Source organism: Saccopteryx bilineata, chromosome 6 (assembly GCF_036850765.1).
Source record: "Saccopteryx bilineata isolate mSacBil1 chromosome 6, mSacBil1_pri_phased_curated, whole genome shotgun sequence".
In the NCBI taxonomy this organism is placed as follows: Eukaryota; Metazoa; Chordata; class Mammalia; order Chiroptera; family Emballonuridae; genus Saccopteryx; species Saccopteryx bilineata.
Genome location: NC_089495.1, coordinates 163395084 through 163409584, shown reverse-complemented (window position 1 = coordinate 163409584; position 14501 = coordinate 163395084). Strand labels below are relative to the sequence as shown.

General features: G+C 44.7%; 1 protein-coding gene and 1 non-coding gene across 3 annotated transcripts in view; one reads left to right on the top strand and one right to left on the bottom strand.

The window, feature by feature from the left end:
• Positions 1-377: 377 nt before the first annotated feature.
• APMAP (adipocyte plasma membrane associated protein) overlaps positions 378-14501 on the bottom strand; it is a 32369-nt gene continuing 18245 nt past the window's right edge. The window contains exons 4-9 of one of the 2 annotated variants that reach the window (XM_066236998.1): positions 10410-10502; positions 8003-8119; positions 6826-7000; positions 6132-6266; positions 5502-5694; positions 378-2546 (exon numbers count right to left, since the gene is read on the bottom strand). In XM_066236998.1, the coding sequence (XP_066093095.1) occupies positions 2337-2546; positions 5502-5694; positions 6132-6266; positions 6826-7000; positions 8003-8119; positions 10410-10502 (923 nt within the window). In that variant the 3' untranslated portion in view covers positions 378-2336. The remainder of the gene's footprint in view (positions 2547-5501; positions 5695-6131; positions 6267-6825; positions 7001-8002; positions 8120-10409; positions 10503-14501) is intronic. The other variant, XM_066236999.1, reaches the window with a different exon arrangement.
• On the top strand, positions 10941-11043 carry LOC136309769 (U6 spliceosomal RNA). Its single transcript, XR_010726415.1, has one exon. It is a non-coding gene; the product is annotated as a U6 spliceosomal RNA (small nuclear RNA).

Sequence of the window (14501 nt, the reverse complement as noted above, 5' to 3'; positions counted from 1 at the left end):
ATATGAGAAAACAATCAATGAACAACTAAGGTGTAACGAAAAACTAATGATTGATGCTTCTCATCTCTCCGTTTCTGTCTGTCCCTATCTGATTCTGTCCCTGTAAAAAAAAAAAAAATCAAAAAGGAATCTTTTTTTTAACTATTAATTTTAGAGAGAAGGGAGGAGAGAGAGAAAGAGAGAGAGAGAAACATTGATTTTTTTTTTGTTCCAGTTATTTATGCATTTATTGTTGACTCTTGCAGGTGCCCTGGCCAGGGATTTGAACCCACAACCTTGGCATATTGAAACAACGCTCTAACCAACTGAGCTACCCAGACAGGGCCAATAACTAAATTTTGATGAGGGGCTTATAACAGATAATAAAGCACACAGGGAATGAACAATTAAATTTAATTTTAAAACCATTTTGGCAATTTACATCAGACCAAATCCATTTTATGTTTACAATAAAAGCACATCACATATTTAAACATAATAAGGCTATATTTTGTACCTCACCATGGTAAACTACCAAATATAAAGCAGGAAATGACACTTTGAGACAGAAAATCAACATCTGAGTCAAACCAAGACTCCTTTGCTGACAGCTAAAAGCAGTCTCCCGGCCTCGCTGTAACGGTACAGGTGAAGCACTGGGAGCAGGCCTCTGCTCTGGGTCAAGGCCAGCTGCTTTAGGCACAGCGCATGTACAGTTTGTGACAGACTGGTCGGGTTTCACCTAGTATCCTTGTAGTACTTGATTTATGGGGTACACCATTATCTATCACAAATATTTAATAATCACTGCTCCATTTCTTTCCTAAAGTTATATAAATAACAGTCATTCATCTGAGACATAGGGGTTGCATCAACTAGACAAAGCGAGTCTCTGCCTGCCTCGCTGCAGCTATACAGAAAGGCAGCCTGAGGACGGCGACAGGGGGTGAGCCACCACTGGATTCCAGACTTCCTCCCCAGAGTGAGCCGAGCGGGGGGCTGAAGCCGGGAAAGGGAGCAAAGGGGCTGAAGGCCAGCCGGTGGACGCGACCTAAAGTTCCGAGTTTACCTCTGCTCTCAGTCCCTTGAATTTAGTGTCATCACCTAGTTAAAATATTGTCTTTGTCATGTTCTTAAAAACTATCCAAGATACATGAACTGTTCTTCAGGACGGAAAAGGAACACTGTAGGCTGGGAATAGCACAGCACTAATACCAGCCTGCCCAAGACTGAACCAGTGCCAGGAGGCAAGAGGGGCAGCAACAGCCAAGGCCGCCGCTGCCTCCGGAGAGGTCCTGAGCAAATCTGATAAACTGCTTGTCTCAGACCAACACTGAATGGAATCAAATTTCAGTCACTGTTAAAATAACTATATTTAAAGTAAGGAAGAAACTCTTAGGCTACACCATCAAAAATACTAATCATCAAAAAAGTTTATTTAAGTAATTATCATCATTACATGGGTCTCTCTGACAAAATTATAACCAGTGGATAGACATACAGCAACTTTCGGGCTGGTGACACTCAAGGAAGTATGACATTAACATGTACACCGTTCACATCTGTGGGTCTAGAGGTGAGGAACAAAGGTGTGTAAACAGGACTGTCCTAAATTCACCCAGCGAATGGGTCACTCAGTTTGTGTGATAGGTTGTTCAGAGAGAAGCCCAGCAGTCCCCTCAGCTGTTGAAATCAACATGCTTCTACTATGCACTTCCTCAGGTCCTTGCCTTCATGATTGACCAGACTCAGGAGTTTTTTTCTAAAATAAAACCCTGTTAGGAGCCCGAGTGGGCCGGAGGGTGGGCCGGAGGGTGGGAGCGACAGCAGGGAAAGCCAGGGATCAAGGGCCCGTGTGCCGCGCACTCTAGGGAGCGAGTGCAGCGCTGGCCTGTGCACTCCACACGGAGCCGTTCTTGCCCAGCCTGTGCTTCTCCCCCAAGGCAGGCACCACCCCACCCAATAACAAGACACTGGGGTGGGCAGGACAGGCCACAGCTAAAGCTGGCTAAGATCCTGGGCAGTTCATCTACTGCTCCATCCACCAAACCCCGAGGCCTGCCACAAGTGCACGGTCCCCTAAGTCCCACAGAATTCCTCAGCTTAGAAAGAATTTTTAAAGGGAAAATGGCTTTACATGAGCTTATCTCCCAATGGCAGATGTTACACTTGCCTCTAAATGCAAAGCCAAACCCAGGAGAGGCTGTCCTATAGAGGCCCATAGGTCCGTCCACAGGGTCACACCACACTTCTGAAGACCAGGAGTATGGGCTGTATCCACGATGCCTCCTGGACCAGGTACGGTGCCCAGGGTGGCGATTCCAGGCACAGCCATGGTCAGGGCTGCGATCGGCCAGCTAGGCAGACTGAAGGCTGAGTCTGCAGAGGAAGGGGGCCCTGAAGGAACCCAGGTAGAGGTGCCCGTCATGCTCATGCACTTCGCTGACATAGGTGACCACCTGCCCGTCAGGGTCATGTAGGCTTCTCCGGAAGGCCCCGCTGTCACTGAGTTCTAGGACGAGGCTATACCGTGGCACAAACTTCACCACCGTCTCCTGACTCAGCAGCTGGAAAAGAAACACAGTATGAGGAGTTTGCTCTCTGACCGAGAATGTGAGCAGATCTGATCTTTTAAAAACAAGGCAACAGGCCAAGATGAAGAGGGGAACCTGGCATACACCATTGAATCAGGTGATGAGCCATGCTACCACCAGCATGGGGCAGGGTGACATCACGTCCCTCCCGATAGGACATACTGAAAACCCAACTTCATTTCTGTGGCCTCCCTGCCAGGGATGCGTAACCTGAATCTAACCGTGAGAAACACCTGACAGCCCAAATGGAAAGGCATCCTCAAACAGAACTGGCCTGTAACCTTCCCCAGGTCAAACTGAGGAGCTGTTCCAGACGAAAGGAGAAGGGAGAGATTGCTGACTAGAGGCCAGCCTGACCCTGGCTGGATCACTCAAGGACATCACTAGGGCACTAGGCCACTGGAGCCACCAGAACAGGGTGTGTGGGTTAAACAGCCACAGGCATCCATGTAAACTTCCTGCTTGGATAGGTGCTCATAATGTCCCTTGTAGGGAATACACTAAAGTATCTGAGCATGATGGGGCATCTGGTCAACAACTTATCTGCAAAGTTTGTGAAAAAAAGTCCTTCGTACCTTTCTTGATGTTTTTCTAAAGTCTAATATTGTCTCAAAACTAAAAACAATAAAATCCCTCAATGATTTCAAACACTTTTTTTTATAAATGGAACCACTTTATTTTTTAATTTTTAATTTTTTTATTTTTTCAAAGACAGAGAGAGTCAGAGAGAGGGATAGATAGGGACAGACAGACAAAAACGGAGAGAGATGAGAAGCATCAATCATTAGTTTTCGTTGTGACACCTTAGTTGTTCATTGATTGCTTTCTCATATGTGGCTTGACCGTGGGGCTACAGCAGACCGAGTGACCCCTTGCTCAAGCCAGCGACCTTGGGTCCAAGCTGGTGAGCTCTGCTCAAACCAGATGAGGCCGCGCTCAAGCTGGCTACCTCAAGGTCTCGAACCTGGGTCCTCCACATCCCAGTCCAACGCTCTATTCACTGCGCCACCGCCTGGTCAGGCTCAAACACATTTTGAATAAAACCTAACCTCCTACAAGGTCTGTGGTCCTCCACCACTTCTCCTACCTGCTCTCCATCTGTCGCATCTCAGTTTACACAGAGATGCTGAGCTCTCTCCTGCCCCAGGGTCCCCACCCATGTTCTCTGTCACTCCAGTTCTGCCTTGTATTTATGGTGTCAGCTCTCCAATCACTCATTTATTCCATAGTAACTTCTGACTGCCTACTGGATGCCAGACACTATTCCCGGTGCTGAGGATAAAAGGGTGAAGTAAACAGAAACAACCTGCTCTGACAAAGCACAATTCTCTGGAGAGACAAGTACCCACCAGCAAGAGGTCAACCACATCCTTGCTGATGAAAAACCGATGGGGACAGACACTGACCACTCACTACACTCAGCTAAGGGCATGACATGCATATTCTCATTACATTCTATCAGCACCTAATGAAATGCTATTATTCTTTCCACTTGATTGGTGGAGAAACTAAGGCAGAGAGATCACAACATCCGCCCAGGGCCCCTCTTCTTGCCCACCCTACCCTTCTGCCCCTCCCAGGGGCCAATGGGAAAAGATGCTGGCTCAGAAGCTGACAAGACAAAGAGGAGGAACATGTTGTTTCTGAACATCAGGCTTTTCTACCATCGCTCACTGAGCTCAGCACAAGCCCAAAGACCATGGGCCAGCCCCTCACCAGGACCGACACAGCACCTGGCACCACGTGGACTCAGCAATTGCTGCCTGGTACCTTCCAGGACTTTAAATTGCAAATATTTTAATATCTATTCAAATATTCAATATCAATTTCAAATACTATTCAGCCTATCAAATGGAGCTTTTCAGAAAATAAGATTTCTATATGATGGAAGCACCTGCATCAGCAAGTCCCTCGCCCCCAGATATTGAGTCACAGTCAGTGCATTTCATGAGAGTCACCAGAAAACAGGGTAGGATGACGAACATGTAAAGGCAGTGTTGAAGGGTCTGCTGGATGTTGATGAGGGTAGATGATATATTTTTTTTGGATGGGAAAGAATGTGGTGTGCTAAGATGTTAAAGGGTATGGCCCTGCCCGGTTGGCTCAGTGGTAGAGCGTCGGCACAGCGTGTGGAAGTCCCAGGTTCAGTTCCCGGCCAGGGCACATAGGAGAAGCGCCCATCTGCTTCTCCACCCCTCCCCTTCTCCTTCCTCTCTGTCTCTCTCTTCTCATCCCGCAGCCAAGGCTCCATTGGAGCAAAGTTGGCCCGGGCACTGGGGATGGCTCTATGGCCTCTGCCTCAGGCACTAGAATAGCTCCGGAGCAACAGAGCAACGCCCCAGATGGCAGAGCATCGCGCCCTGGTGGACATGCCGGGTGGATCCCTGTCAGGTGCTTGCGGGAGTCTGTCTGACTGCCTCTCCTCTTCTAACTTCGGAAAAATACAAAAAAAAAAAAAAGATGTCAAAGGGTAAAATATTATGAGAGGGGTGACTGAACAGGAAGTTCCAAAGCAGGAGGGAGGCTGTACATGTATGGTAACAGGAAAATGCACCTGATCCTTGTTTAGGAGAAGCCATGCTGTGTGCTGACAGGGAGGGAAGGCCAAGCTGCAGGGTCTGGAGGAGAGCGAGAGGGCCTGACAAAGCCACCTCAAAGCGAGAAGAGCAAAGCTGACAGGCAGGGTAGAGGGGCTGAAAGGTGATGATAAAAAACACCCAGATCAGACAACCAGAAGGAAAAAAACAAAGAATCCAAAAGTTTAAGTTTACATTCAGGCTGAGGAATAAAAAGTGCTTAAAGAAAGTCACTAAAAGTAGTAAATATTATAAGCAGAACTAGAATTTTTAGAGCAATAAATCAAAAGATCACAATTATATGCATCTTCTAATTATAGTTTTGGTTTTTAGAATTATAATTTTCAGTTACCTTAAAAATCATTCTTTTAATACAAGGTCTCTCGGATAAGAAATCCAACATTGAAAACCCAGGGTTGGCACGAACAGCCGCCATGCTGACCCAGTACCCCCCAGAGCTGCTGGGCCGGATGTTGTCTGGAAATCCTGGCAGGTTCTCCACAAACAGGTCAGCCCCTCCTTTCATCAGGCCAGACACGTAGAATCTGAAAAATTCACCCAAGCAGGTGTGAGCAGCAGCCCCTTAAGAAAAAACATTAGCCAAGTACCAGATTAGTCTTGGTTCCAATAAGTGTATGGAAACGACTATGAACATGTCCATTATGAACAAGGAGCAGCCGCTTAAGAGGCACTGTGAGCCCAGGGCCCAGCGAGGGGCAGTTTCCAGAAAAGTCAGTGGGCCAAGACCTACTGATAGGAAGAGGGGCCTGGAAGCACAGTCTGCATTAAATTACTCTCCCAGACCAACAATCAAGTGGGCTGAGAAAGGGGAGAAAGAAACGCACCCGAGTCTGACATCTGTCATTATTACACGAAGAAGAAGGTGCCCTGCCAGGTCTCAGATTCTCTCAATAGACAGCCCTGCGCCCTCCCGGGCACGGGACTCTGGTGAGCTCTGCCAGCTCAGCAGGGGCGCACGCACCTTCTTATCCTTGCCATGGTTGTCTCCGCCACCAGGATGAAGTCCTCTGCAGGAGAAAGCTGGACTCCATTAGGGAACCGCAACTGGTCCAGTAACACCTTTACTTCCTTGGTCTCAGTGTCATATTCTAGCAGGCTGTGGGTGCCAACAGCAAAGGGTCACACAGGGAGAGTCCACGCCCCCTTGCTGGGTTGGAGTCTTGCTCCTCTGTGGGCAGGGGCCTGCAGAAGGGGACTCAGCCTCACAGTGGAGTGACAAGGCCCCTGATGGTCCCCCGCTCAGACCTGGTTCAAGGCTGGCTCCGAGGGACCTTGCCCCATCCAGGGCAGCCCGAGGCATCCTCTTCCGGACATCCCCAGTCAGTTCTCTCACTGACCTGGGAACTGGCTCCAGCCTCACAAATCCACCTTTAGAGGGACGTCTTAAACCCAGGCCTGCTGTGGGTCTGTCCCAGACTGCCTCAACCGCACCCTCACCTGGACTGACCTATTTTTATTTCATCTCATCAAAGAGAAAATTAGACCATCGAACTCTGTTTTGTTGCACCCATCACCTGTTTCCAGAAGCCTAACTGAAATGCTGGAATATTCCGCTCAGAAACACTCCAAAGAATTCTCAGAAGTAATCAGGTCCGCTAAGGTTACCCCGCCTGACCGACGACCTCACTGAGCAGGAATATGAAATACGCACTCACCGCCCATCATCCGTTCCCTCCATAACCAGAAGCAGATAATCTCGTCTTTGCCATTTGCTGCTGGAATCCGTAAAATAAATCTTCCTCCCATCCCGAGTTATCGTGAGATCATTCACAAAGGACATTTTCCGCCCCTCAATGGGTGTGTCAGAGGACACCAATAATTTCACTTCACCTGAAGTAGCAAAGAAGAAAAGGAAAGAAGAAAAGGAAGGAAGAAAGAAAGAAGGAAACTAAAATTAGTTTCTCCATGCTATGTATCAGATTTACTCCTTCTTACAGTAAAAGTGTTTTCCTTTCTTTCATCTGTTAGCTGATGAATTTATTTTTAGACTAACTACATTACAAGCAAATCCCTTCCTCTAAGGACACAGAACTTTCTTTTATCAAGACCAACGGACTTAAAAATCTATTAAAAGTCTTAGGTGAAAGGCAATTTTTTATTTGTTTAAGAGAAATATAAAATGTTCTACTCATCTTATTTTTAAATAAGGAAATAAGAAGAGTAATAGGTTTTTGAAATAATCGGACAACAATCCCACAAGGCAGCAACTACAGTATCTCTGTTCACGCTGAGGAAAGTGTGCAGAGAGACTAAGTAACCCGCAGTCAACCAGCCAGCCAAGGGCACAGCAGACCCATGCAGCTGCTCTGCAGTGCCTGAACCTGGGGCCCAGCACCACCCATGGTAACAAGCTCTTCCAGAGCACGGCCCTGTCCTGCCAAAGCACAAACAGCAAACGTTATACTGCTGGTCATGGTGACATCATGACCAGTCAGGAGAGAGGAATGGGAGGAGAATCTGGAGAAAGAAAATGAAAAGACACAGACGAAGGTAAGAGAAGACTGAGGCAGAAAACAAACAAGAAGATAAGATGCAAAGAGATACAGCAAAATAAAGATGTAAGGAGGATGTCTAACGTCTTCAAAATAAGCCCTCTTGAGACCCACAGCTAATACACAAAAGCCAGAGGAAATTAGGGTCCTGACCAACTGCACACAGTAGGATATTACATGGTGTTTATACTAGCTGATACTTGTATGGCAATGTGCTCAGTATTATTCAATGAGTAAGAAAATATTCGTCTCCACTAGACTGCACTGAACAAATTTGATTAAATCCACTTATACACATATTGTTTAAAAAATCTTAAATCATCAAGATATTGTCACATACGATTCCAGGGATTTACTTCAAATAGTCCTTTGTATGCATCCACCACAAAAAGAGTCCCATTGGGCCCTGCCCGGATGCCAAGGGGTCTCCCACAAGTAGGCTCGTCATCTCGGGTTTCTAGAGAAACAAACAGAGAGGAATTGGTGCCTGGTCTAAGATGTTCTGTGTGCTCCCATCAGTGTACACCTCATCCATCCCTTCCTAAATATACACAGTGCTGTAGAGAATAAAAGAGATCATGACATTTGGAGAGAGGCCTGACCTCCAGTATTCTAGTCTCCTAAAATTTAGGACAACTGCCCATCATGTCCAGAAGGGCCACCTGAGAATCCAGCTCTGGACATATGCACAGCAACTGCTATCAAAATCTTGTTCACATCAACATCCCGAAATGTGAACAGTTAACCCAGAAATGTCATCATCATCGGGACCCAAGCCTCAATCCAGAATCCCCACAAACCCCAGGAGTTGGGAAGTTAATCCCAACAGCCTGATCTGAATACTCTGCCTGTCTGGGAGCATGATGGTTTTCTCTCCACCTGGCATAAAGGGCAAGCTACTATGTTATTCCTTAGATTCCTCTTGTTCTACTACCTACACCCCTTTAAAACCTGCAACAATGCATGTTTACTGCATGGTGTTTCCTACAGGATCCTTACTCCAGGGTGCCCTGTGTGGGGCACTGACTGCGGGCACCCACTGCAGGGGGCCCACTGTGGGGCACTGACTGCGGGTACCCACTGCAGGGGGCCCACCGTGGGGCACTGACTGCGGGCACCCACTGCAGGGGGCCCACCGTGGGGCACTGACTGCGGGCACCCACTGCAGGGGGCCCACCGTGGGGCACTGACTGCGGGCACCCACTGCAGGGGGCCCACCGTGGGGCACTGACTGCGGGCACCCACTGCAGGGGGCCCACCGTGGGGCACTGACTGCGGGCACCCACTGCAGGGGGCCCACCGTGGGGCACTGACTGCGGGCACCCACTGCAGGGGGCCCACCGTGGGGCACTGACTGCGGGCACCCACTGCAGGGGGCCCACCGTGGGGCACTGACTGCGGGCACCCACTGCAGGGGGCCCACCGTGGGGCACTGACTGCGGGCACCCACTGCAGAGGGCCCACCGTGGGGCACTGACTGCGGGCACCCACTGCAGGGGGCCCACCGTGGGGCACTGACTGCGGGCACCCACTGCAGGGGGCCCACCGTGGGGCACTGACTGCGGGCACCCACTGCAGAGGGCCCACCGTGGGGCACTGACTGCGGGCACCCACTGCAGGGGGCCTACCGTGGGGCACTGACTGTGGGCACCCACTGCAGGGGGCCCACCGTGGGGCACTTACTACTGGTATCCACTGCAGGGGACCCACCGTGGGGCACTTACTGTGGGTACCCACTGCAGGGGGCCCACTGTGGGGCACTTACTACTGGTACCCACTGCAGAGGGCCCACCGTGGGGCACTTACTGCGGGTACCACTGCAGGGGGCCCACTGTGGGGCACTTACTACTGGTACCCACTGCAGGGGGCCCACTGTGGGGCACTGACTGCGGGCACCCACTGCAGAGGCACTTACAGCAGGGTGTGCACTGCAGAGGCACTTACAGCAGAAGGATGGGTGATTGCTGCAAGGTGCTTACTAGAGGCCATTTACAGCCAAAATATGGAGTGGAAAAAGGCAGGTTAAAGAACCAAATGCAAAGTATGATTCCATCCCCTATAACCATGATTGACTGTCAGTATCTATGAACAGAAACATGCCTGAAAAGTTATTCACTAAAATGTTAGTAACAGTTATATCTGAGAAGACTCAGGGGTGATTTTAACTTTCTTCTGTACTTTTGTGTGATTTGCATTTTACAATATAAATTCATGCTTTTCACAAAAACCTCTAGCTATTGAAAATGATAACTAGTAAGTCAGGACTACCTGTTTAAACATTAAGATATTTCCATTCTAGTTTTCTAAAATTGGAGTGACTTCAGGATTATTTTAATTTTGAATGACATTGCTGAAATGCCTGAGAAGCTAATGCAGGGATCACATTTAAACATCAAGTAAGGACAAAGCTGACTGCTTTGCTACAGTAGCACTCAGACAACACCTATTCATCTTCAAATGACCTCAAAAGCAAGCATGGGCCTCTGCAGAATGGCAAGTGGTGGGTTGAGAAGTAACCAACAGGTGCCATGGCCACTGCCCAACTGGAAAACTGATGAGGGTGACAACCAGACACCATGAGGGCCAAGGATCACCAGCAAATGAAGAGCATGTGATCACACCCAATTCAGGCTATCGTCAGGTGGTCAGGGCTCTTCTCCGATGGAGAACCTGACTTAGACAAGGCCATTTGGCACCTTTCTTAATGACTAGCAGAGACATATGTGGGGGGACTGTCACTGACTTACTGCATGGGCCCGACCCAAATCGGGCGATGGTATCTACTTCACCATTTTCAAATTTTATGACCCGGCCATCTGCTGTACCAGTAAACATCACATCTGTTTAAAAAATAAAGAATAAGAGTGTTATTAGGTTAGCCTAAGAAGTGTGATCATAATCATACTACCTTCTTCTACAACAGAGGTGGCTTATTAGTGATTTTCATCTCCAGAGAAGAAATGGCAGTTTTGAAGATGAAGGAGAAGTGATGTCTGGGAACTAAAAGTCCTTAAAACATGAAGCAGTAAAATTGTGAGGTTCTGGGCCATCGACCTATGGGCTTGAGCCTGACACTGGAGCAAGGGAGCAGCGGACACCAGTCAGTGATAAAACTATGAGGATCTCCTACTCTCAGAAGAGTACGGGTTCTTGAACTGGCACCTGGAGGCACGGGCCCATGTCTGCCTCTCACCAGTGTCTGCTACTGAGACTGATAATATCCAACCAAAAGGGAAGAGCTGCCAGGAGGTCGCTCAGGATAAAAGAAAGCACATTAGGTTCTCCCTGAAGTAGCACACATGCTAAAATTGGAAAAATACAGAGTTTAGTATGGCCCCACACAAAGATGGTATGCAAATTCATGAAACATTACATATTTTTAAAATGTATATTACAAAGTCTAGGGCAACCACTAAAAACAACTTCATAAAAGTAACTGATATGCTAGGGAAGGATAGAAAATAGAACCATAAAAACTACAAAGGAGAGTAAAGGACAAAATTAAAAACAAAAAAGAGCAATGAATAGAAAACAGTAACAAATATGGTAAATACTAATCAAACTCGTCAATTCATATTTTAAACATCAATGTTCTCAAAATACCAATTAAAAGACAGATTTTTTAAAAGTCAGAGTAAATAATAAAACTGTATGTCTTCTGCAAGAAACTCACTTTAAATATAAAGATACATATACAATATTAAAAATAAAGGACTGAAGGAAGATATTATCATGCTAACATTAAACAAAAGAAAGCCAGTTAGCTATATTAATTTTAGACAGCCAACTTCAGAGCAAGGGAAGTTGTCTAGAAAAAGAAAACATTATATAATATAATGATAAAGGGTCAATTCCCCATGAAGACATCCTTAATGTGTATGTGCCTGATACTAAATTGTCAAAATACATGAAGTAAAACTGATAGGACTGCAAGGAGAAACAGATCAACCCACTATTCAAGTTGGAGACTTCAGCATCCATCTAACCAGAAATGGACAGGTCCCACAGACAGAAAATCAGTAAAGACAGAGTTGAACTAAACAACATCATTGATCAACTGGATATAATTCACGTCTATCAACTACTAGGTAATCCAAATACACCAGAATATATATTCCTCTCAGGCTCTCAAGGAATATTCACCAAATTAGAATACATTCTGCGCAATAAAACACAGCTTAACAAATTTAAGAGGGCTAGAAATTATATGCCTGCTCTCAGGCCACAATAGAATTAAACTAGAAATGAACAGCAGAAAGGCAGCTGGAAAAATCCCTAAATACTTGGAGATTAAATAACAAACACTTCTATATAACACATGAGTCAAAGAAGAAATCTCAAGAGGAATTAAAATTTTTTGAAGTTAAAAGTTTTGAAAACAAAAAAAGTTTATCAAAATATGTGGAATGCAACAAAAGCAGTGCTTTGAGAGAAATTTTCAGCACCAAATGCATATATTATAAGAGAAATCTACTCAGACCTATCTAAGCTTCCATCTTAGAAAACTAGAAAAGACTAGAAAATTAAACCATAGATAAGCAGAAGAAAGAAATGATAAATATTAGAGCAGCGGTTCTCAATCTGTGGGTTGCGATCCCGGGAGGGGTTGAACGACCAAAACACAGGGGTCGCCTAAAGCAATGAGAATACATTCCGAATCATAACTGTAGCAAAATTATAGTTATGAAGTAGCCACCAAAATTATTTTTTGGTTTGGGGTCACCACAACATGAGGAACTATATTGCAGGGTCACGGCATTAGAAAGGTTGAGAACCACTGTATTAGAGCAAATGTCAATAAAATTGAAAGCAGAAAATCAAGAAGAAAATCAACAAAACTAAAAACTAGTTCTTTGAAAAAACCAATAATATTGATAATCTTCTAGCCAAACTGGGGGAAAAAGAGAGCAAATACACATCTCATTTCAACCTTAGAAATGGAAGCAGGGACATCAGCACAGGCCGCGTGGGGACTCAAAAGAGAATAAAGAGAGATTATGAACAACCGTATGCACATACATCTGATCACCTATGAAATGAACCAACACCATGAAAGATACAATTTTCCAAAACTAACACAAGAAATAAGATAATTTGAATAACCCTATATCTATTGAAGAAATTAATCAATAATTAATAACCTTCCAAAACAGAAAACACCAGGCTAAGATAGGCTCACTGGTGAATACTACCAAATATTTAAGGAAGAAATGATACCAATTCTCCACAATCTCTTCCAGAAGACAGAAGCAAAAGGGAATACTTCTTAATTCATTTTCTGAAGCATTGCCCTAACATCCTAACCAAAGTCATGATAAGAAAACTATAGACCAATATCTCTTATGAACAAAGACACAAAAATCCTCAACAAAATATTAGCACATCTAATCCAACAATGTATAAAACGATTATATATCCAACCAACTAGGATTTATACACGGTGTGCCAAGACTAATTCGGCATCTGAAAATCAACTGAGTAACATATCATCAACAGGCTAAAGAAAAATCACATAATAGAAAAAGCATCTGAAAAAATCAAACAGTCACTCATGATAAAACTTTCAGCAAATTAGGAATAGGGGGAACTTTCTCAACATGATAAAGACCATCTCAAAAAAAAAAAAAAAAAACACCCAGAAAACTACAGCTAACATTATACTTAATGGTGACAAACTAGAAGCTTCCCCACTGAGATCAGTAACAAAGTAACGATATCCCCTCTCACCACTCATTTATAAGACTGTACTAGAAATCTTAGCTTATGCAATAAAACAAAGGAAATAAAATCTATACTAATTGGGAAAGAAGAAATAAAATTGCCTTTGTTCAGAGATGAGAGAATTGTCTATGTAGAAAATTCAAAAGAATCAACCACAATGCCTCCTGGAACTAATAACCGAAAATAGCAAGGTTGTAGGATACAAGGAGTAATATATAAGTCAATCGCTTTCTTATATACCAGCAATGAACAAGTTAAATTTGAAATTAAAAATAGAATGCCACATACATTAGCATTCAAAAGAATGAAATATTGTGGTCTAAATATAACAAAGTATGTACAGATCCATATGAGAAAAATCTATGAAACTCTAATGAAATATCAAAGAACTGCAAAAATGGAGATATCAGACATCTATGAATATAAAGATTCAATACTGTCAAGATGTCAGTTCTAATTTGATTTATATACTCAAAGCAATCCTAATCAAAATCTCAGAAAGTTATTTTATAGATATCCACAAACTGACAATAAAGTTTAGATATAGAAAAGCAAAATATCCAAAATAGCCAACACAATATTGAAGACGACAAAGACTGTGACTACTTGACTTCCAGACTTGCTATATAGACACAGTAAACAAGGCAGCATGATAATGTTAACAGAATGGACAAACAGATCAATGGAACAGGATAGAGGCCAGAAACAGAACCATATAAATATAGAGCAAAGACAGTCTTCCCTACAAATAGTGCTGGAAAAAAGACATCCATATGCCAGAAAAAAAAGAATCTAGACACAGACCTACAGACCTTACACCCTTCACAAAAATGAACTCAAAATGGACTTAAACATAAAATTCAAAATTACAGAACTCCTAGAAGATAACATAGGAGTTCACTAGCTGACCTTGGGTGTGGAAATAATGTTTTAGCTATAATCGTAAAGGCACAATTCATGAAAGAAAGAGAAACTGATAATCTAGACTTCATTTTTCTTTTTAATTTTATAGAGAAGAGAGAGAGAGAAAGGAGCAGGGAGGAGCAGGAAGCATCAACTCCCATATGTCTTGACCAAGCAAGCCCACGGTTTCAAACTGGCAACCTCAGCATTCCAGG